The sequence below is a fragment of the Emydura macquarii genome, unplaced genomic scaffold (genome assembly GCF_026122565.2).
Source record: "Emydura macquarii macquarii isolate MOO-44397 ecotype Brisbane River unplaced genomic scaffold, CSIRO-AGI_Emac_v2 contig_3671, whole genome shotgun sequence".
Lineage (NCBI taxonomy): Eukaryota > Metazoa > Chordata > Testudines > Chelidae > Emydura > Emydura macquarii.
Window position 1 is genome coordinate 4,004,377 of NW_027133808.1, and position 24,045 is coordinate 4,028,421.

A 24,045-nucleotide genomic window follows, 5' to 3' on the forward strand; every position below is an offset into this window, starting at 1 on the left:
TATAGTTAACATCAAAGATCTTTAAACTAGAGAATACAGTTATTTTATATGCAGTGTGAATACACCACTTGTTTAGCAATTCAACAGCTAGCATGGGTATTAGATTCTCTTTTTAAAAAACGGAACTGAAAACAAATAGTGTATAAGTAATCTTAAAAAATATAGTTGGTGGGGAACTTGTCTTGGGAGCTATAATCATATTTGACATTATTGTGAGAGTCCTATTTACCAAAGAAAAGAAATAACTTCTCTATGCAAATGAAATATATGACCTTCAACCTCTCATTGGTCATGGCTAAGAAACTGCCAATCATAACAGAGGACAAAAGGTCGCATGCACAGTAGAACAGTCACTAAAGTGTTCCCAGGAAGTTTCATACAGCTTTGCTAGATAGAGGTGTGAGAAAATAGAGTAATGTTACAGTACAGTAAAATATTAACAAACAGTTCACCTTATGTGCCCAATCCTAAAGCCACTCTGTGCACAGACCGCCCTGCTGACTTAAAAAGGAGTTCAGCATGTGGACAGCCTAAAAAACTGGGCCCTCGCTGAAAAACTAATCAGCGTAACAGACACTGAAAAGCAGCTGCATTTTATTGCTTCTTTGTAACACAGAAGGTTTCTGTTTTCTTCTTTCAGACAACCAGCCATATTTCCCTGAAATATTTTGGAGTTCATTTTCCCCTTTAAAGAACAGTTCCACTTGTGGGTTTGGATATGTGCAGGGCCTTGTTGTTAATTACCTGTTAAGAGCCAGCACCATTAATTCATTTTTCTATTAAATGTTCCTATGTAGAAATGGCCTGTGGGGTGCCAGGCTCACAGCCACAAGCTCACGTGATTCAGGGAATCAAGAAATGGCAGAGGGACGCAGCTGTCTTGTTAAAAAAAAAAAAAAAATTAGCTCTTTTTTCCTTGTGCGAACAGTCTTGGAAACATAAACTGATCAACCTCAGTGGAAACTCTGTCATTAATATTTTTTCCTAACGATTCTATGTTATTTATTTTCACCCCTACCAAATCATCTAGCACTGGCCTTTGTCATATCTGTCACGAGAGAAAAAAAAGGGAAGAAGAGATCATGGTCCTTGGCTCCCACACCACCGGGACTGTGCTGTGAGCCACTGATAACTTTACGATCACCACAAGGTCTCTCCTTGCTGCAGCTGAGCTGGCTTCTCTGCCAAGAGCTACTGTGACCCTTAATCACTGGGAGAATGAAAGCTTAGTAGTTTGAGAGGCAGCATGGTCTAGTGGGCCAAGTGCAAGACTTAAAGCAAGGGATCCTTACATTCTAATACGGGCTTTGTCACACATTGGGCTCTGACTTACTATGAGAATTCTTTCCCAGATGTTTGGCTGGTGGGTCATGCCCACATGCTCAGGGTCTAACTAATCACCATATTTGGGGTCGGGAAGAATTCTTCCCTGGATCACATTGGCAGAGACCATTGGGGGGAGGGAGGAGTGGAAGACGTTGCCATCCTATGCAGCATGGGTCACTTGCAGGTTTAAACTAGTGTAAATAGTGCATTTTCTGTAACTTCAAGACTTTAAATCATGATTTGAGGACTTCAGCCAGAAGTTATGGGTCTATTACAGGAGTGGGTGGATTAGGTTCTTTAGCCTGTAATAGGCAGGCGGTCAGACTAGATGATCATGATGGTTTCTTCTGACCTTAAAGTCTATGAATCTAAGTTGCCTAATTTTTCTGCCTTTTCTTTTTCCAGTTTAACCCAGGAGTTGTGATGATTAATACATTTTGTAAAGCAGCATAAAACAGTGTTACAATTCACTCAAATGCACACACAAAGGCTCTGGTAGGTGGGGGCCTATCAGCCTCCAAGGTCCCAGATTATTTGAACAATTGTCTTTGAGAAAACTTTTCTAAATGATGGTAACTCTATGCATGGACCCAGCACAAGCATCTAGGTTTACCTTTCCGCACCGTTAGGCTGGAATTGACCTGAAGATCTCATATATACCTACTAGGTAAATTAAAAAATTTGGGAGTATCCAAAGAATCATTCATCTTACCCTTCCTAAAACAAAATCCTCTGGTCAGTTCCAAGCAAAGTTGTGTGGTCATCACATACAGAAATCTATTACAGTTAAGGGACAGGTTTTGTGGTTATGATATTACCCAGGATACAATCTTGACTGATGGACAGCTATGTCCCCCCAATTCTCCAACTTGGGGTGCATTTTACACTGCTTCGCGTGAGACTAACCACTCCGGGTCTGCTCACACATAGCCTCCAGTGTGTAAATCACTCCCAGCTATACTGTTTGAGTGCTACAACCAGCCACCTTTGAATTACACTGCAGGGAAACACCAGCAAACTTACCTCCAGAAATGCGCATCTTGAACTGTCCAGCACCCTCCAGGGCAATACAAGCTCATATAAAGTCCCTCATTTCATTAATAGAAAATATGCCCAAATCCTGTTATCCCAAATGGAGTTTCCCAAACACTTCAGTACAAATACACTGGTTTAGATAAAACAAGTTTATTAACTACAGAAAGAGAGATTTTTAAGTGATTAAAAGAAATGAAGCATAAGAGTCAGAATTAGTTACAATAGAAAATAAACAGGTAAAATGCAATTAATATTTAACTTAACGTGCTAAATGATTTCAAAGCAAAGGTCTCTCTCACCACATGCTTGAGCAGCTTTACTGGCTGGATTCCATTCGGCCAGGACCCCTCCCTCAGTTCAGTGTTACTTTCCTTGTCTTTCAGGTGTTGTTGATGCCACGGGCAGAGAGAAAGGGAGGCGTATTTGGGGATCTGTTCCCCTTTCTTATAATTCTCTCTTTTTTTAAAAATCATCTCCACTGAGTTTTGGAGACAGAAGATCCATGGAGATGGGAATCTCCAGCTGTTTCTTTGCCAAGAAGTAAAATTTATCACTCACATCCTTTTTCCTGCCAAAGAGCAGCCTCTTAACCAGGTGATAGTCCATTTGATTATGCTGATACCTGGCTGAGGCATCAATTTGCCTTTTGCCTTTGAGGAAGTGGTTTGTGCCTTCTTTTGCAGACTTGCAAGACGTCTCAGTAATATCATACGGTAGAATCTTATAACTTTACATACAATGTTGCCACACACCATTTTACCAGGATAATAATGATCAGCAAATTATGAATTTTCAAATGATACCTTACAAGGCATACTTTGTAGAAAATCCATTATAGTTTTGTAAAAAGGGGGAACATAGGGATTCAAACTGTCATAGGGGGCCTATCCAAAATGGCAAAGACACTTTTTCTAATGATCTGCCCATATTTAAGCATGCAGAGGAAGTCTTTTCGCTCTCAATGTGGCAGTGATGTAAAACATTTTCTTGGTGGCAACTGTTAGCATTGTTGCACTTTCAGAGCTAGAGGTCCATAGTGGTCTATTTTGAGAGGGGATAAGCTCCAAGGATTTCAATATTTTTTAAGGGAATTGGTAGTATGCTCCACTATTCTTATGCAAGACCATTAGTTCAAGTTTGCAAAATGGGGCAAAACGCCCCTTGCCTTCTCTTAGGCAAGGTGGTTGTGAGCCTGTCAGGCTTGGAGCAAAGGGTGGTCATGGTAAGGGACTTTCTTCTGAAGGGGACAGAGGCATCCATCTGGTAACTTGACATCCTGAGAGGCATGCTGCCTGCCTGGAGCTCATTTCTGAGATAGCACAGAAAGGTCACCACGGAACTATTCACTGGAGTATATGTTTCCATACTTTATCCAGTCTAGTTTGTTGTCCTGTGGAGTTATTATAAGAATGTGACTTTGAACAATGTGGGCGGCAGTGAAGAAACAACGGAGTGCAATTTGATACCACAACTTTTAATTTTTAAATATATTTTATTCTAGTATTATGTTTCCTGTAGTCAGCTGATCCTATCAGGCACTGTTATAAGCTGTAATGGAAAGTTGTTGACAGCAATAGTACAGCATCGTGGATGTATGATCCACACAATTTGTCAAAACATTAGTGTTACACAGTTTAGCACCTAAAGTTCAGGAAAAGCCAAAGATATATTCCCCTTACACGTACCACTGGATGAAAATTTAATTTAGGACATCTTTTCAAGCATGTAAGAGATTTTATATTTTGTTTATGACATGACAACATTGGTTTAACCCTAAAAATACCATAAACTACAGGTGTCATCAAGTGTTAACACGGAACCTATTAAACTGAGAACTAACTGTGAAAAAATCCAAACTACTCCCCCATACACACACACACACACTTTTTCTAATACTCAAGTTGAAACATCACATCTTCTTGCCTCTTCTCATTGCCTTATACAGTGTTATGTTTAAACTGGGGAAATTGGAAATTACTTCCAGGTCAAACAATTCCTGAAATCTGCCCATAAACTGGTTCTCTTTGTCCAGCCTGAATTTCATGGCCCAGAGAATAACAGTGTTGTCCTGACACAAGTGATGGAAGGTAAGAAGGAGCTCCTCCAAGAAGGGATGGTAGTACACAACATCAGCAGCCATGATGTAGTCAAACTGACACAAAGATGTGGGAAAGTTCTTCTCTAAATCAACTCCCCAGGACAGTTCTTTAACTTGGGGCTGATGCTTGCATTTCATTTTGGTATTTTTGAGAATGTTGTACTGAAGGTTTCCTAGTACTTCGGGCAGGTCAGTGGCAGTCACATGTGCACCTGTGACACAAAAGAAAAGACACAGATTAATCCTTGAATATATTTCAAGATTTAAGGAGAAGAAATACATACACAAAACCTACTGCACAAATAATTGCTTTTCCAGGTCTTTCCCGTATACAGGTACAATACACCTGTAAAAAGCCTCCTGGGAGTTTTATTACACTTGAAATGTATATTAGGTTTCTACACACACAAAAAAAAATCATTAAAATATGGTACTGTTCTGCAAGGTCAAAAATGGTATCCTGGGATTCCACATTTATGGTGTCATTATATTAAATCTGCTCAGTATACAAGTCAAGAGATGTGGGGGAGGGATTTCTAGCTATCAGCCCTGAAAAGTCAGCCTGGGGTCTGAGAATCCCCTGGATTCTTTCCTTCACATACAGTAATAAAAGACACTGCATGCTAAATGGTGTCCTCAGTTACATTGCAGTGGCTAGTGATTCCAGTTACTGTTGCTAAAGAACAGACTGTCAGGAAAGAAGACAGAATGGACAGTGCCTGGGTCAGCGAGCTCAAGGATACATTTCTGAAAGAACAGATTAAAAATATGAAAGCAGAAATGACTTGGGAACCATGAAGGGGTTATTTAATAGTCAGAAGATAAACTGGTCTTGTGAGAGGTTGTGTCTAAATGCAGCTTCTTCTACATGTTTCTGACCTCCTGGTCTGGTAGGAATCCTAGTACTCACATCATCTGATTTTGGTCCTCCATTTAATACTGGATGGCAGCTACATCTACTATAGCCTCCCACAAAGACATTCTAATGTGAGGGCAAATAATTTTATGGAAATAAAAGCAGAACTGGCTTCCAAATGGCTGAAAACCCCAAAGAATTGAATGTTTCTTCCTCTGTTTTCAACATTTGAGGAATTGAACAGCTTATTACACAGTCCAATTGTCATCAATATTCATCTTAATAAATTTTCCAAACCCAGCAAAGCAATGGCAAGTACTTACCAAGTAAACTGGCTACTATGGAGACCAGCCCTGTTCCAGCTCCAATTTCAATTACACTTTTGTCAACCAGGCTGTATTGTTTAGCATTTGTTTCCAAAAAGTGACATAGAACAAGAGCCTGCAGGGGAAAATGCAAGAATATACTGAACAAAAAAAAAGAAATTCTACTCTGTGCGCACATAAAATCCATAGCTATATGAGCACTGATCTTTCTGAATATGAATTACAAGAAAAATAGCTTTTTTTAAAAAGTCAAGATGTTATGTAAATTTTTTTCATATCTATCTAAAATAAGGAAGTCCAACTGCACAGGGATTAGGCACATTTTTATCTTAGCTTTCTCTTGCAATAGAAGATTATCCTTTTATCCATTACCTGATGCCGAGATTATGCATCTTGCCTCCAACAGCACCTTCTGCTGCCCAATTTGTGGAACAGCATTATCTTTCCAATCACAGCCACCTGAATACCACCACCTTGCACTTAAACAGCTCTTTCCATTCCAGACTCTCAAAACACTTCACAAACATCATGCATTCTCAGGGGTGCTGGAGCAGTTTTTATGGTGGGGGTGCTGAAAGCCATTGAACCAAACTGTAAAGCCTGTTTATAATGGAAACCACTTCAACACGGGGGTGTGGCAACACCCCCCCCCCCCACACACACACCCTTAGTTCCAGCACCTATGTTCATTTTTGTCCAACATCTCCCTACCTTCCTGTGTGACGTAAGAAAATACAGCCATCCCCATTTTGAGGGGGCAGGATGAGCCTAAATCACAGATTTCTGGAGTGACTTGCCCAAATTCACAGCACAAGCTTGTGGTAGGGCTGGGAACACAACCTATGTCTCCTGAGTCTTTTGTCTCTGCTTCAAACACAATGCCATCACTTCCTCATAGAAATAATGAGCATAGTGGTTTATCAGAATGAAGAGTAGATGTTCCATGAGGACCACGTGAACCAACCCAGAAATAATTGCTGACAGAGTGAGATATGCTTCACCCCCACCTGTGGGAGGGGAAACAGTGATTCTGAATCTCCTTGTTTCTGTGCGTTTTCTGTCAGCCCATAAATATCCTTTAACATAACAGTTGTTGGGTTTGATTCCCATGTGTGTTGCTGGGATTTTTCAAAAGACAATATTTCAGTTGTTCTTACATCCTTCTTGAAAAGTTTATCTCACAAGACTTAGATCAGTTGCTGTTTACTCTGTTGATTTTCCTCCTAGTCTATGGGAGGTAGGAGGAGAATCACACATTTATAGTGTGCTTGGACATACATAGATTAACACAAAACTGATTTATATGTATTCCACAGAAACTTCCCTCTTTCCAAGCAGGTTGGAGGAAGCCATTACTAATTATTATTGGTCACGCTTTGGCACTGTACAAAACACACCCCTAAAAACAATCCCTCTCCTCAGGGGATCAAAGCTCGCAATCATCTTTGACCTATGTAGGTTGCAGAAATATGCCGCAATAACCTGGATGAATTCATAGATTTTAAGGCTAGAAGCAACTGCTGTGACCATCTAGTCTGGCTTCCTGTCGAATTCCTGACTGAAACCCAAAAACTTCTGGAAGACTTACAGCATACATTTTAGAAAGACATCCCGATTTGATTTAAAGACTTCAAGTGACAGAGAATCCACCACATCCCCTGATAAGCAGCTTTAATATTTAATTACTGTTAAAAATTTGTCCTTCACTTCCACTTTCAAGTTCTCTAGCTTCAGCCTCCAGACATCAGATCTTGTTATGGCTTTGTGTGCCAAGTTAGAGAACCGTTTACAGTCTTCTCTCCATGTAGGCACTTACAGACTGATCAAGTAGCCTTTTAACCATCTATAGCTCCTCCTCACACTCCCCTAACTTGCCCCCACAAAAATGGCTGCCAGCAAACCACACAGATCTGGTGCATTCTAAGTGATATTTCAGCTCACTACTAAAGTAGAAAGCACTACTTCCATTCCTTATCAGAAGACAAGTTGGGGCGGCAATTGATAACTATTTGAGAGTTCAAGTAAAAGCCAGATGACACATTGGGTAGAAAATTCCCTGGTCCCCATGAAAAACAGATGTAATGGTTGCCATCTCCCCTGGTCTCCTTGCAACAGTAATGACCTTTAGGAAGGCCACTCCAGGATGGAACAAAATAGTTCTTTCCCTTGTTTCACTTGTAGCAGGTGCAGAAGGAAATGGGGGGCACTGACCCTAAAGCTGCTGAAAGCACAAAAACTGAAAACTTATATATATTTCCCTTTATCTGGTCCTTCAGCTGAGGGACTAGGGAGCCCTGTGGACTCGGCAAGTTTACGATTAATTCTGTGGATGTGTGGCCAGCTCCCATTTGCACAGCCTTAACATAAAGGATTCATGGGTTGCAAAGCAGAAGCAGAGAAAATACGGAACATTTCCCTTAGTTTTACAGGATTGGACAACAAATATGCAAAACAATTTAAAGGGCTAGAATTTTTAGGGAATAAAAACTAGTAATATTGCATAAATATTATACAAATATTATACCGATGGCCAGACTACTGCACCATAACAGTCAGTGGTTTCTATAATTTTTATCTCGTGGCCAGCAAAGTGAAAACCTTCCCAGGATCTGTGAGTTACAACAGCAGGTGAAAAACGCCTTCTCATAATTTCTGCAACTGTCTGTTCATCTTCATTTTTACCTGGAAGCAAAATGATAAAGATCATGTAAGTTATACGGTGTGGTAACAAAACTGTGACATAGAAGCAGAATCGACTGATCATGAAGCTACTGGTTTATACTGACAGGCAGCTCTCTAGCTATATATCTGATTTATGCCTTTTGTGTGGAAATCAATAATTTTTTGTATGATATGGTCCTAATCTCTGTGGTAATACTACTACTACTAGCAGCAACAATATCAGAGGAGTCTTCTGGGGAATAATTCCAACCTGTTTATACAGATCACACAATGCATTTCTTCTCCTCATTGCTGATGCAGCTTGGTACAGAAAATATTAAAAAAAAGAGTTAGAAAAGTGACAATATCTTGTTATTAATTTAAACACCACAATCAGAAGTACTTTTTTTTTTTTAATTGCTGCTGCTATGCTCTTTACTCAAATATAGTTTTGTTTATGTATTTTTCTTTAATTATTTTCTAGGCTTTGTATGGATTCTAAGAGTGCTGTTCTCTTTGACAGTATACAAAAGGAGTCAAAATACTCTTTAATCTATCACTGAACATGTGAAACCAAGACCTTAGCAACACACATTATGACAGGTAGGAGAAGGAAGCACTGTTGTTGGCAGGTAAGCCATGTCCATGCTGCTCTACCATATCCTTGTACATAGATTCTTTCCAGTTGACTAGATCACTCAAATATCTTCCTTGTTGCTATGTGAAGGATGTTTAGCCAACACACCAGACTGCACATTTCTGTTTAGTAGTAACAGAAAATTAACCTCAGTTGTGTCGTCATCACACACTATGCTGCAGTGGAATGTTATGACGTAATAGCACATTTTATTTATATATATATTTATATTTTGTGTGTGTGTGTGTGTGTGTGTATATAAATACGTATTTTTAGAAATATGCTGTCACATGACTTGCATTATAATTAGAATATCATGTAAAATTGATGTAAATATAACCACCATAAAAGGCACAGAAGTTATCAACATTTTCTACACTAAATTATGAACACAGGTTTCAAAATGAGCTCTTGTGTTAAATCATCTGGAAGACTGGAGCTTTTGGGTAATTAGTGGATTAGTGGGTAATTTGGGTAATTAATAACCTGTTACACTGTTGTTTAACTTGCAGAGAGAGGCAGAGCTCTTTTGAATCATTCTAATGTCCAATTAACCGACTTTTATTACCTCAAAACCTGGAGTAAAAAAAGCAGGTGAGTTTCCTTCTGAAGAAAAAGAAACTAGGGGCAGAGACAGAGGAGACTGCAGGAAAAACCATAGAAAACAGTCAAGTTCAGAAGAAGACTCGTAGTGACGTTTATTGTTGTTTAAGTTAACAATAAAGGAAATCCCTGGAATGAGGCAATTTAGACCTATGTTGAGTCTGCATATTGTGTTTGGAAGTGGTAGGAATACCTCTTTAAAAGTAGGTACATTCTGGCAACAGTCCAATTCACACAAATCCCACACACTTGAAACATAATAGTAGATTTTTTAGTCAGGAAGCAGAAGCCTTAAAACTGAGTAGAGTACCATCCCTCAATTACTAGCATGTTAGATATAATGTAAAAGAGAAGATAAATTTGTGAAATTTCTTTCCTCAATAAATTCTTAATTAAAGAAGAGTCCCCTTGTTACCAGAGAATTTGCTGCAAGGCCTGCTCAAGATGTGTCCGTTGTACTGGAACTGCACAGGAGTTGGTGCAGTAATCAGGTGTGTACTCCAGTTTTGCTTGTGATCAATGAATTCTCCCCAACAACTAATTAAGAATACTTTACACTTATAGAATACCTTTATTCAGAAGATCATAAAGTGCTTTCTGAACATTAATTAAAATTCACGTCCCTTTGTGAGGTAGGACAAGGACACTTCACCTACCACTGAAAAGCAGTAGTTTTTGGGAAGGAACATGGCATCATTCAACAGCACATGAAGTTGAGGAAAAGAAGTGAAGACAATTAAATTGAAACTGCAGGAGGAATGATAATAAGCAAAAATTAAGTATCCAAGTTGGAATTTGACCAAGACAATGGGATTAAATGCCCCTCCTATACAGAATCTGCAATGATTATCAGCAGTCAGATAGCAGTTTTAGGCCTCATACATCAGATACATCTACAGCAGCCAAGCATTCTCTTTTCACCTTGCTGGTGCATTGGTACAGCACTGATTCAGACACAAGACTGCCACCTATTGAGCCACCAACATCACTTCCTCAGGAATAAGTCTATAACCCCTTCCAAGTATTGACCTAACCTAACCTTACTTAACTTTCAAGGTTGGATGTGGCAGACAGTAATCTTATTTACCCTGAAGCCATATCATCTTGTGCTGTGACCTTAACTCTCTCAGCTGGATAGACCTCTTCCAGTTGACATGAATACAGAAACCCAAGACGTCCAATTTGCAATGTAGTATGTGACCTGACAAGGTTCAGCTCTGCAGCAGCATATTCAACCTACTACAGAAGCTACATACTCTCTCACCCACAGAGTTAATTCAAGCCCTGCATGTGTAAATATTTTAACACCACATATCAGTCAGTGCAGCTCTGGAACTGCAAGTGGCTCCTCCAAGCACTACAGCCTTTTTAGGTTTGAAGAGCATGGCATGAATAAGTAGACAAACTGGTTTGTACAGCATCCTGGTGATGCAGCACTTGCCCCAGAGAAAATTGCTATTTCAAATTAAAATAAAGTATAGAGATACTTGAGGCTCTCAGCAGAACCATGATTTCTAATTGTAATATTTAGGGATTAACCAATTCAACACACTGATTCAACTGTGAATGTCAGAGCCCCTGTTGAGCCCTACACAATACCAGAAAAGCCTTATGACAAATGGGCCTAAATTTTCAAAAGCAACTAGTAACTTTAGGTGCCCAACCTGAGATACCTTAAATGGGCCCTCTGAAAATCAGGTTCCTTCCCTTTCAAATGTCTCAAACTGTGCTAAAAATGGAGGATCCCAAAGTCACAATTCAGGCCAAGATTATACTTTTATTTAGCTGTATTTAAGTATTACTTCATAATAAATTTGCTGCATTTTATATTCTAAGCATGTTAAAGTCTTTTGTGGTTCTCTGTCACTCAATTTGATGTCAATGTTGCCCTTAAACTACTAACGAGTGAATGCTACTGATATAGGCTATAGCAGTGCTACAGCAACAATCTAGAGACTTTAGGCCGAGATGGGATTTTCATTCCAAGTTGCTCTTTTCTGTTCATAAACTTATTTGGGGGGGCTGAAATTTATCATGCTCAGATGCAATCAAGCAGCAACATGCAGATGTAGAACGTTTTTTATAAATGTGTGTGTTAGTTTTTGAGTTATCACAGCGGGAAAGAGTATTTTTCAGCTCTCAAGAAATTTGGGTTTGGATAACTCAAAAGCAGATTTCCTTAAAATTTTCCATCTTTGCATATGCAGAGACCTCAGTGTGGGAATGTTTTTTTGTTTTGCCTTGTTTGAAGAATGTGGTTTGAAACAACATTTTTGAAGGTTTGAAATCAGTGAACTGTACAACTGTCTTCTGACAATAGTGTTTTCATTTTAAAGCCATTGTGTAACCTAGTCAGGCGCCATGCCTCAAATTTCTAATCCCACTCCCAGTAATTCCTAGTCTGACCACTTCAGACTCCCATCGCAGTCCTCCCCACCCCCCATCTAGCACCTATAATTTTAAAAAATTCCAAAACAAACACTCCACTGCACATTCATCCTCTCCCTGGGAGGGAAATGGGGGGAAATAATGTGATAGATAATAGTCACACTGCTTAATGCACTACTGGAAGGCATTCAGATGATATTACTGTGATGAATGTAGTATAAGAACCTATATAGACTGGAACAGAACAGATTAACCATGCCCTTGACAGATCTCAAAGAGCCCTCAGGAAGGGTCTTGCAGACTACTTAAACATAGCAATTGTGAGATGACCTCGCAGTGATTATCAGAGGCTGCAGAACACTAAATCCTGCCACTCCACTTAACACATACTGAGAGTAACTTACTACTTTCCAAGAATATTAAACAAAATATTTTCCCAGAGAATAAATTTACCCAGACCATTTGACTAATGTTCTTTGGCATTATCCTTTGCAGGTCTTGCAGCTAAGCCAATACTGTCGCTATTAATACCTACAAAGGGGGAGAGGGAGGTTGCATCTGGAAATAGACAATCAAATGAATCTGTGTTAATTCTGAAGCAAAGACACTGAAGTGCAGTCATTGCAGTGCATTTATTTCTAGGTGTGACTTTTTTTTTATTCCCCATGAAAATCAATTAGAAACCTATGTCAATGTAATATAATGCTTTTATACACACAGATGCAAAAATTTAGTCATGACTCCCATAGCAGCTATACCCTTGCACACATGGCATCTATTGGGATAGATTGTGCCTAGCCCTGAGCTGTGCACAGAGTAAGGGAGAAATCCCCTCCCTTTTACCCTAGTACAGAAATCAGATACAGTTTCAGTCTCTACTGCCCTGGTGATGATGGGCCAGGAGCCTAGCACCTTCAGCAGCATAAGAGCTCAGTACTTTGGTCCCTACCAATTTTCCCCAACTGATAGATTGTACTTTGCATTCTCAAAGCACTTTTTAAGCAAAGGATCTCCAGGTGCTTTATATCAAAGGTAAATCAATTAAAGTCACACCATCTTTATGTAGTAAGGCAGGAGACACCTCGTTCACCATTGAAATGCAGCCATCTCTGGAGAGGAACAAATGACAACAGCATAGGGAAAGAAGTGACCACCACCAAATCGGTTTGAAACTGCAAAGGAAAGTAGGCAAACAGAACTCAGTTTGGAATTCAGGAGGAGCAACAGCCCCATCCCTTCCTGGGCATTTGGCAGAAGAGTTGAGACAGCCACAGGAGCAGCTCACACCTTTTAAAAAGACTCAGTGATCCACATCCCACTTCCATGGGCTTCCTGAGGCATTGCATTTATATCAGGCATTATACCTCCAGTATAAACTTGCACCCTTTACCCTGTACAGTCTATAACAAGTTAAGTTATTAACAGGCAGATTACAGAGAACTATTTTTTATTAAACACAGAAGGGCTGAGACAATTGTTGGGGGATATCAGAACTTTGCAGCTCTATGCTTTTATACATGCAAAAACCACCACCACAATGCTGCATTCCTCCTTTTGTTCCAACTAACATAAATGAACATCCAAATTTAGAAAAGAACAAAGATCTTAGTCATTTCATGAGTCAACTCTGTAATAAAAAACAGTATATTTTATCCAAACGAATGAATGTACTTCGATGCAATCACTACTGATTACATCCAAAGAAATTTGTTAGGAAATAACTAAGTTCTGCATAGCATTTGTTCTTGGCATTTTTTTTTTTTTTTTGCACTGAACTTTTTATAAGTTGTTGTCCCCGTATTTATTATTATTTGTATCACAAACACAGCAGCATACCGAGGGTCTCTGGTGCATTGGGGCCAAGCCTACATTTGACGCCCTCCTCATGCACATGCAGGAGGGGCCACGGCGCTGTCCCTCCAGCTGACCTGGGGAGGGGGTGTCTGTACCTGCAAGGGTATGAGGCATGGGGGGGCAGCACAAATGCAGGCTTGGCTCCGCCACCTCCCTCCCCACACTTACCTGCCACACAGCGCCCATCTCTCCCGCTGCCCAGCTCTGGCTCAGACAGGGTGGCCTCACCCCCCAGCCTTCACGATGCGCGGGGGGAGGCACTGAGGGGCGCGCCTCAGAATCTCCTGTGCCCTCCACCTGTCACGAAGGGCTGGCCCAGCGCGCCTCCACAGGCTGGCACCCGAGGGCCTGCCCCCCCAACTCCTGCCTTGGTACACCACTGCACAAACATTTAGGGAACCCAGCCAGGATTGAGATGTCATTGTGCTAGGCATTATACAGAGTAAAAGACCGTCCCTGCCCCAAAGAGATTACAATCTAAACAGACAAGTCAGACACAGGGTTGGGGGGAAGGGATATAACCTCTATGGGCTTATCTTCCCTGCAGAGTTAACCCAAGTTCTTTTTTGAGTGATGGTCCCTCGATGTATTCCAATGGTGGGCGCATATGTTCACCATGCGCTTGAGTCAGAAGGTTTTCATAGACGTGACTGTTGACCAACACATGCGTCGTGTCTCCTCATGCTCCCAGCTGAAGTTATAATAGGCCATGCGGGTTGATGCCTCTCCAGTTCCCTCTTACCACCATGAGTCTTCACAAAGGTCTTCACAGTGGTGGTGGCTCACATGCGCCTCCTTGGTTACTCAGCATACCCCTACCTTGACAAGTGGCTCTTCATTGAACTCTCCCAACTCTGCTCTTCACACTCTCCTAGCCTCTCTGAGCAACTGCATCAATGAAGAGAAGTCAGTGCTTGTACATACATAGACGATCAACTTCATCGGCGCACACATCGACTCAGTTGTGGCTCGAGCCTTCCTTCCACAGACTGCTTTGCGATGCTGACGGCCCTGGTGATGAACCTCTGATGCGACCCTCACACCACAGTACACCGATGCCTCTCCCTCCTCGGCCATATGGCGGCCTGCACATACGTAACACCGTATGCCAATCTACACATGCATTGCCTACAATTCTGGCTCCTTTCTGGGTACACATCCCACAGAGATTGTTGAACAGCCAGGGTCCTGGTTCCTCAGGTGTTTCTGGCCTCCTTTACCTGATGGATCAACCCTTTCAATATCATGGTCAATACTCCCTTCATCTCCCCTCCCATGCTGACCACTATCACAACAGACACCTCCCTTGCAGGCTGAGGGGCCTGCACCACCATGCAGCCTAAGGGGTTTGAAGGCCACAAGAGGCCAGGCTCTACATCAACATTCTGAAGCCCTGAGCAGCTCGCCTAGCCTGAAAGACATTTCTTCCTCTGATCCAGTCACAGAACGTGCAGCTCCCCTCAGACAATATTGCAGCAGTCACCTACATCAACAGACATGGGGATGCCAGGTCACCATCCCTCTCGTAGAGTCCATACACCTGTGGAACTGGTACATCCAGCACCACATCACGCTCCAAGCCATGTGCCTGCCGGGAACCCAAAATTCTATCGCCAATGAACTCAGCAGAGGTCTCCACCTCAACTACGTGTGGGAACTGCACAACCCCAGTCTCTGCTACCTCTTCCGAATCTGGGGCATCCCATGATGGGATCTCTTCACTACTAGGAAGAACCACAAATTGCCTCTTTATTGCTTCAGGGGATCCCTGGGACAGGACTCCCAAGGCAATTTGCTTCTGCCGTCCTGGATGGGAGATCTCCATTACACCTTCCCCTCCCCATTCTTCTTTTACCACAAGTCCTCCACAAGATTTGACAAGACCAGGCTACCATCATACTCATAGCCCCATATTGGCCACATCAGTTTTGGTTCCCAGATCTACTCAGACTCTCCGCCCAGGCACCCCTTCACCTCTGAACACTCCAAGACCTCCTCACACAACAATAGGGATGAGTCTGGCATCCCAATCTGGACCCGCTTCACCTCATGACCTGTTTTATGGATGGAGCTTGAGGGTAACAAAGCCTGCTCGCTCCACCCCAGTGCACCACATCTTTACTCAAAGCAGGAGGGAATCCACCAAGGCATGCTATCAAGCTAAATGGAAATGTTTCATCGCTTGGGCTCACCGCCATCACCATCATCTTGGTGAAATTTCCATTCCCATCATCCTTAATTACCTCCTTGAGCTCAAAACATTGGGCCTCACCCTAAGCTCTACCTGGTTCCATCCGACAGCACTTAGTGCCTTCCTTTCTCCAGTGGATGGCACCTTAGTATCTATCCACCCTACTACCATTTGTCTCATGAGAGGTCTGCTCAACATCTTTCCCTGGTACTTAAGCCCCACTCATGTGGGCCTTAACCTCATCCTATCTACTCTCATGAAGCCTCCCTTCAAACTGCTGGCAATGTACTCTCTCTCCATCAAGGTAATCTTCTTGGTAGCCATTACCTTCATTAGATGGGTCAGCAAACTGACAGCCAGGATGGCTGATCCCCCACATACCATGATTGACAAAGACAAAGTCTCCCTGCAGCTGCACCCTAAGTTCCTTCTGAAGGTGGTGTCGGAGTTCCACTTCAATCAGTCCATTCACTTCCCTGTCTTCTATCCCAAACCACACACCTCCAGTGCAGATAGGATCCTTCACTCCCTTGATGTAAGCCGTGCCTTACTCTTCTATCTCCAGATGACCCGCTTCTTTCAGGCAGCACCAAAGCTGTTTATAACAATTGCAGACCAGTCCAAAGGCCAAGCCCTCTCCTCCCAATGGATCTCAAAATGAGTCTCCAGGTGCATCTGGACATGCTACACACTCTCTAATGTACAGCTGCTGGATATAATTAAAGCGCACTCTACATGAGCACAAGCTACCACGTCGGCATACTTAGCAGACATCTTCTGGCAAAACATCTGTTGAGCAGCCACATGGCACTTCATCTCAATGATGCATTGATGCGCAGTGTCCCCTGGAGACGTCTGCAGGAGGTGGGGGGCGGGGGAAAAGAAAGAAATTCCATGGAGTATCCATGGTGGATAATCTCCAATACCCAACAGTCCATGGTAATCCTGCCCCAATTGTGGGCGAATAGGGCAAGACACCTTCACCTCCCACTATGCCGTGGGCTGTGCTATACTACAGGCTACATTTCCTCCTGCATCCTCAGACCCATTTCCATGATCACTATTCATTACTGCGCACTATTCACCCACAATTGGAATACATATAGGGACCATCACTTGAAGAAAAAGAGATTACTTACTTGTAACTGGAGGTTCTTCGAGATGTGCGGTCCCTATTTGCATTCCAATACCCACTCTCCATTTCCTTTGCTGTGAGCTGGCATACTCAGTGGTAAGAGGGATGCTGCAGAGGCGTCAACCTGCACAACCTATTATAACCTTGACTTGGAGTACGAGGAGGCACACAACACACATGTGGGTCAACTATCACTGATACAAAAAGCTTCCAGAGTCAGTGCATAGCACGCATGCGCATCCACACTTGGAATACAAATAGGGACCAAACATCCCAAAGAACCTCCAGTTACATATTGTGGCCACTCATTCGAGCTAGGCTAACCCAAAAGGAATTAACTCGATTGTAGATGACTTGAGTCAACACAGTAGTGAAAAGAAACCTTAAGTAGAGTGAACAATGTGATAATTTGCAAACATTTTTGTCGCATAATTTAATTTAGTTTTTTAATGTTTTGGAGTGGTGTTTTGTTGGGAGGGGATTAGCTGAAGAGAGAGATAAGAAAGCAGAGGGAATGGCACAGGAAAAGAAGAAGGGGAGTAGTAGGGAAGACAGATGGAGTGAGACTGTAGTAAAGAGATGATTAGAGGCAGGACTGATAGCATCTTCTAATATTAAGCTGGCATGACACTTCCTATTACAAGACCCTACTTTCTGTTGCTTATAGCTTTGCCAAACTTTAAATGTTTGGGGTGAAGTTTTCCATGCTGAGCGTCTGCCACAAGCTCACTATGTTGGAAAATTTCAGACAAAACATTTCCAAGAACAAACCTAGGGGAAAATATATTTTTCAATATTTAAAAAACCTGGCAACCTTTTCTTTGCAAAGTTCTACAAAAGCTCGGCAGCCCTCAAATTCAAAGCAAAGACTTTAAATTTGTCAGGGGAGTGCTTGTGACCGCCTCTGTAAAAATCAATCCAAATTTGGCGACGTTATAAGCCTTTGAAAAACAGCAGTTTGCATATGTTCAATAGAGATTTGCTACTGCTCAAAAGCTAAAATTGCTGCAGATTCTGTCCTCACTGAGCATGCTCTAGCCTCTCACAATTCCTAGTGCATGCGCCATTCCCACAGAATGATGGACATGCTCCAGCTCAGGGCTACAAAGGCAAAACCCGACATTCCTTGTAATGGCAACAACCGGCTGCTCCAGGCTGGGGAACAGAGCAGGGAGACTATCTGCCCTCTGCTCTCACTGACCTCCTTGCTGGCACCCAATCAGTGTGGAGGAGGAAGCCATCTCATTCAAAAGTGGAGGGGCCAAAAGCTGGACTGAGAGCGTTGTGGGGAAGGGCTGGGAGAACAGATTGACACAAGGAATCTGGGGGCGCAGAGACTGGTACTGTTGGCTGGTAGAGGATAAAGATTACATTTGGGTAGGCAAGGAGACGAGGTTTGGGAGCCAGGAAGGGAAATGGGGAGAGACACAGAGCCAATAAGTGGGGGAGAATCTGAGATTGACTGGGGTGTGGCGGAGAGTAACTGGGGTTGGTAGGGCAAGGAGTCTGGGACTGTGAACCTGTATAGCAATGGATCTGACAAGGAGTCAGAATATGGGGAGAACTTGGAGTGGCTAGACAAAGGGACTGGGACAAGGAGCCAGGAAGGAGAGGACTGTGTACAATGTGGGATTTTTTGTAATTGTTTTTAACAACGTGTGTGACTCAGTTTGCCCATTCACGTTGTATTGCTACCCACTGGCTGTGAAGGGGTTAATTTCTCTCCATGGGATACGGAAATAAGAGATAGTCAGATGTTATGTTGGCAGCCTGTCTGTCTGGGTTGGACCTAAATGTGCCATCAAGAACTGAATGAAATTAACACGTATGAATGGAGTAGCCTTGAGAAAAAATGAAAAACCCAGCAGCCAAACACTGACCAGACATTAACTTTTAACCCCCGGCAGCCAAGGAAGGAGAAGGTGTGGAACACAATGAGGCTGCAACTGGGGACAAAGACACAGGAGATGTCAGATGACCACGTTAAGAACTGTGCTCACCGAGACCAGGGAGACAGACACACAGGGTGAGAGGCTATGGGAGAAAGAGACTAAGGACTACAGGAGGCCATGGAAATGTAGACCAGTTGCTCCTGCTAATATAAACATGGACTTAATCTTGACTTTTCCATCCTAACCTAAGGACTCTCACAGGTTGTATGCCAGCTAACAAATGCTCACTTGTTTCAAAAATGCTGCCCTGCATCATTGCAAATACGTACTGGTTGGATTGCTCCCTGAATTGATATAGTTTCTACCAGGAGTCTTAACTCATTTGGATTCGCTGCAGAGCACGTGGCAAGTACTGAGGTACTGTACCCCAAAGGTTCCTCCTTGTAAACAGCTGTGCCAAAGACCTGGAAAATAATAGGGTTACTCCCACAGGGACTGTATAAAGGGTAAGGCATTAAACCCCCCTGTACATCTGTGGCAAAGACACAGATTAGATGAGGAGCCTAGAGAAACAGACCAGGACTGGGAGCCAGTGGGGACAGGGAACATGGGTGCAGTAGGACTGAGGACAGAGACAGACAGACTGGGGACTTGGGAAAGGAACGGGGACTGGCTGGAAAAGGAATCTAGGTCTGGGAGCTAATGGGGAAGAGACAGAGTCAGTGGATGGGAGGGAACTGAGATCAGATGAGGAGCCAGGGGTCACAGTGGGGCAATGCAAGGAGACTAGAACTTAGTGGGCAAGACGACTGGGACTGATATCAGACGCTTAAGGAGTGGAGACTGGGACTGGCTAAATGAAGAGAATGGGACTGGGATAAGGGTCAGTGGTGGGGTAGAGGCAGGACTGGGACAGGGACAAATTGAAAGGGTTGGGGCAGAAAGGATCATGCCTTGGGCCAACAGGCCGAAGCGTGTGGCCACTAGAGAGCACTCCCCTCTGGAATGAAACCCAAGATCCCTGAGTTTCACCATCCCTCTTCTGTCTGCAAATATCAATTACTCCATTAATTCCAGTGGCAGAGGTCTGTGCAGTAGATTTAAAGGGTCCAAACCTGATGGTGACGTATGTGGGTGTCAATATGATGCCACATGATAGAATTTCTTTTTTCAATTTGCTTATTTAAAAAAAAATCTATGACATTAAATACTAAAAAAAAAAAGCAATGTTGAAGGATTATTAAGATTGTAAGCTCAAGCACCTGAATATTAGAAAACATCAGTATTAATGTTGCTTGTATAACCTTAATTCAACCCCCTTGTGTGTATGCATTACAATAGTCTTTTTAATTACACAAATACATGCTATTTTTTCCAACCTGCTCTATGGGTGGAGTAGAGCTGCTCAGTGAAGGTAGATGTTAATTGTAGAACCCCTACTTCACTTGTTGTAGAAGCTGGAAGATGTGTAGTGTTTGAAGCAGGGGATTGCAGGAAGTGAGAGAATAGTCTCATGGTTAGAGTAATTGAATGCCATCCTGGAATATTGGATTCTCTCCCTGGCTCTGCCACAGAGTTCCAAAGTAATGCTGGGCAAGTCATTTAAACCAAACTTTTCACATATGGTTACTGTGTGTATTCCTCTTTTTCTGGTTACCTAACTTGAGACCCTGGTGTTTGATTTGTAGAAGTGCTGAAAACTCACAGCTGCAACAAATGTTAATGGGCACTGTGCTCTGTACATATAAAGTGCTATATAATGATAGTATTATGAAAAATCAGGTCCAGACTGTATCAGACTGGGCACCCAAAATTAGTAGATACTTTTGACCTTAATCTTTCTGTGTCTCAATTCCTCTTGTGTAAAATGGGGATAATACTACTCCCTCATGTCGGGGGGTGGGATGAGAGTGTGAAAATAAATTTGTTAGTGTTTGTGAAGCATTCAGACACTGTAGTGATTAATACAATTGAAAAATCCCACAAGGAAATTAATTGTCTTTTGAACAGGGTTTGAATAGTGTGCAGTAAAAAGGCATGAGACCACACACTGAACTGTGAGGAGAAAACAGATACTGAACAGATGCTCATTAAGTGCACACCATCCATTCACCATGACAAACTTTCAGCTCCTGCTACAAATTAACATTTTGAAAACTCCCTTAAGAGCCAGTACTAGAAAGTTTTGTTTTGTTTAAAACCTAAAATCTGAGATTAACCTTGACGTTTAAGGGTCTTTAAAAATCAGAGGGCCTGCAGCCACAAGCTTTGTGGGAGTAAAATCTGACCCTGCTACCAGTTTTATGTGGAGATCTCTCAGGATTAAACTGGAGGTTGTCCAGACTGAAATTGAGCTTGTAAGCAATTCATTTTGGCTAATTGACACCCCACATAGAAACTCTACAGTAATATCCTGATCTATATGGCAAGAGCTTCATTCACTGGAACTAGAAACTGGCAACCAGCCAGAGGCACTGCTCTGAACTCTGGTAGGAAGCTGCTAGGGTTGGTATGAGCTGGTATGGCATAACTTTACCCATTTCTGCTACAAAACCACAACAATGCTACTGCATTTTTATGTAAACGTTGTTAACACAGTTCCATAAGTGAAATGAATATGAAAATACCTCACTGGTAAAACTTTTATCCCTCCTAGTTAATAACCTTCTCAAACTAAACAGGAAAATGAAGCAGATAAGAGAAATAATTTACCTTCCTTATATTCTGGCTTCCTTGTTAATTCAGCAGATATCAGATGATTACACTGTGATGGTTTCATGTCCATTTCATGTGATATAATACTAGACAGAAAATATACTTATTAAAATATCAAACAGAAGATTATTTACTTAATTATATACACGGTGTGTGTGTGAGTGAGTGAGTGAATGTTGTGCTTAAAAAGGTGCTGGAAGCCAAAATCCTGCTTAGGAAAAATTGAATGAGGCAAACAATGAGGAATACAAAGTTAAGATTTGCAGGTTAAATACAAAGGTATTTTTTTTAAAAATGAGTTGATATTACCTAAAATGGATGAGGTGAGGTTTTAAAAATATCATCAGACAGGCAGGACTAGACAGAAAGTAGGGACCAGTAATGAAATTATTCAAATGACTGAGGTGACTCAATTAGCGACTCAAATGAATCACATACTTAACTTCAGTTTAAAATATTTTAAATAAAAAAATCATTAAAAACTAGGGATGAACAATTAAATAGGAAGGAAAAAGAATTATTAACCAAATAAAGGAATACTTGGAAAATCAGGATATATAAAAAACTTGCTTATCTACACAACATGGCTGCCTGGGCAGTTAAGGGAATTAGCTAATGAATTTACTGAAGTACAGAAATGATTTTTGAAAAATCTTAGAGAACTGGGGAGATACTGGCAGGCTGTAGACAAGCAAATGTATTACTGATTTTCAAAAAAGTAAAGAAGAGTGCTCCTGGCTATTGCATTCCCCCAAACAACTTCTATCACTAAAAATATAATGGAACGTCAAAGAAAATAAACTTAAATATCTATAGGAGTATACTCACAAGTAGGATGTGGCACAAAGACAATCTTCTCAAGCTAATCTGATTGCTTTATTCTCAAAGGAAAAATAGATTAAGGAAATGCAGTTGATAAAAATGCTGGGTTTTACTAAAGGATTTAATACTATTTTATTAAATTTACTTGAAAATTAATTCAAATAGTCTTAAATAGAAATACAGCCCTGTGGAGTCTACACTGGCTGAAAGATCATAAAAATCTAGTGAGAAACGTATGGAGGAGGAGGAGGAACGTGTTAAGTGTAGTATTAAAGAGATTGCCATAAGATCTTGTCTTGCTTAACTTCATTAATTATCTGGAAGGGGGTGTAAACAGTATATTAATGAAATTCACAGATAAGCAGAAAGCAGGAGTTGCAATGCCATTCAGAACAGAAAAATGATACAAAGAGATCTAGAGAGATTAGAAACATATGAGAACAACAACAAAATGAGATTCAACTTGGAAAAATTCCAGCTAACTCTTAATCATGAAAAAAAAATCCAACACACACAAAATCCATGGAAGGAACTCAAAACACATATACTCAATGGAAAGTAGTAATGCTGAAAGAGTTCAGAGCAATAGGGAACAAAAAATTACACAAGAGTTTGCAATAAAGTATAGTAGCAATAAAGGCAATGAAATTTTGGGCTGTATATGCAGAAGCATCCCTTCAAGGAATGAGGTTAATAGTCCCTTTGTGTATGGATTTTGTACAACTGCACCTGAATATTGTGTTCAGTCCTTGACACTTCATTATCAGATGAATATTGATAAACTGGGAGTTCAGAGAAGAGCAATACAAAAATGATCAGGGGCAGCAAGATTTATGAATAAAAGATTAAGAGAACTAGAAACGTCTGTAGTGGCTAAGGAATGGTTGTGGACAGCATACAGTAATACTTTATAAATATTTGAATACAAAGAGGAACATCAAATGAGAGGAGTTTGTAAACAGCTGCAAAGGAATAAAATTATGAAAGTAAAACTATAGGCTGACTATCAGGGGAAAACATTCCAACAGTAAAATCTATTGGACTGTAGACAAATTTCCCCCGGGGACAGGCCGATGCCCTTTTGCTTGGGACATTTAAAATTAGACAGCATGCTAGAAAATGTAAAGCAACAAACAATCTTACCTTGTTAGTGTGGTGTGTTCAATCTTCAATTTCTATGGATTTTATCCACACAACAGATACAGATTTACCCTATCACCATACTGCCCTACCATTATTAATCCATATAGGGACAAAAAGGTAATCTAGGGCAGCTTTTTTCAAATGCTGCCACCAGGGACTTTTCTTGCAGCCACAGCCTCCTGGATGGCAATGGCAGGGGTTGGGCCCTGCCCCCCTCTAGGTTGTAGCCACAAATGCTGGAGGAACAGGCAACTGGGGTGAGATTCCCACCTTCCTGGGGGTGGTGGGACTCAGGCTTCAACACTGGGATGGCAGGCAGTAGGCTCCGGCACCTGGCTCCCCACTGCCTCCTCTAGCCCGTCT

General features: G+C 41.6%; 1 protein-coding gene across 1 annotated transcript; it reads right to left on the reverse strand.

Moving 5' to 3' along the window:
- Nucleotides 1-3,867: 3,867 nt before the first annotated feature.
- LOC137145882 (protein-lysine methyltransferase METTL21E-like) lies at nt 3,868-22,649 on the reverse strand. The gene is made up of 5 exons (XM_067536845.1): nt 22,546-22,649; nt 21,715-21,803; nt 8,166-8,323; nt 5,639-5,756; nt 3,868-4,671 (listed from the first exon to the last, which is right to left on the reverse strand). The coding sequence occupies exons 2-5, from the start codon at nt 21,785-21,787 to the stop codon at nt 4,271-4,273; spliced, it is 750 nt and encodes a 249-aa protein (XP_067392946.1). The 5' UTR covers nt 21,788-21,803; nt 22,546-22,649; the 3' UTR covers nt 3,868-4,270.
- Nucleotides 22,650-24,045: the final 1,396 nt, after the last annotated feature.

Excerpts from the sequence above, each read along its gene's own strand:
- LOC137145882 (XM_067536845.1), bottom strand. The coding sequence starts at position 21,787 with ATGGACATGAAACCATCACAGTGTAATCATCTGATATCTGCTGAATTA. Across the intron at positions 5,757-8,165 it reads GTGCAGTAGTCTGGCCATCG|GCTCTTGTTCTATGTCACTT; the intron begins GTATAATATTTG and ends TTTCCCCTGCAG. Across the intron at positions 4,672-5,638 it reads CATAGTAGCCAGTTTACTTG|GTGCACATGTGACTGCCACT; the intron begins GTAAGTACTTGC and ends TTTGTGTCACAG.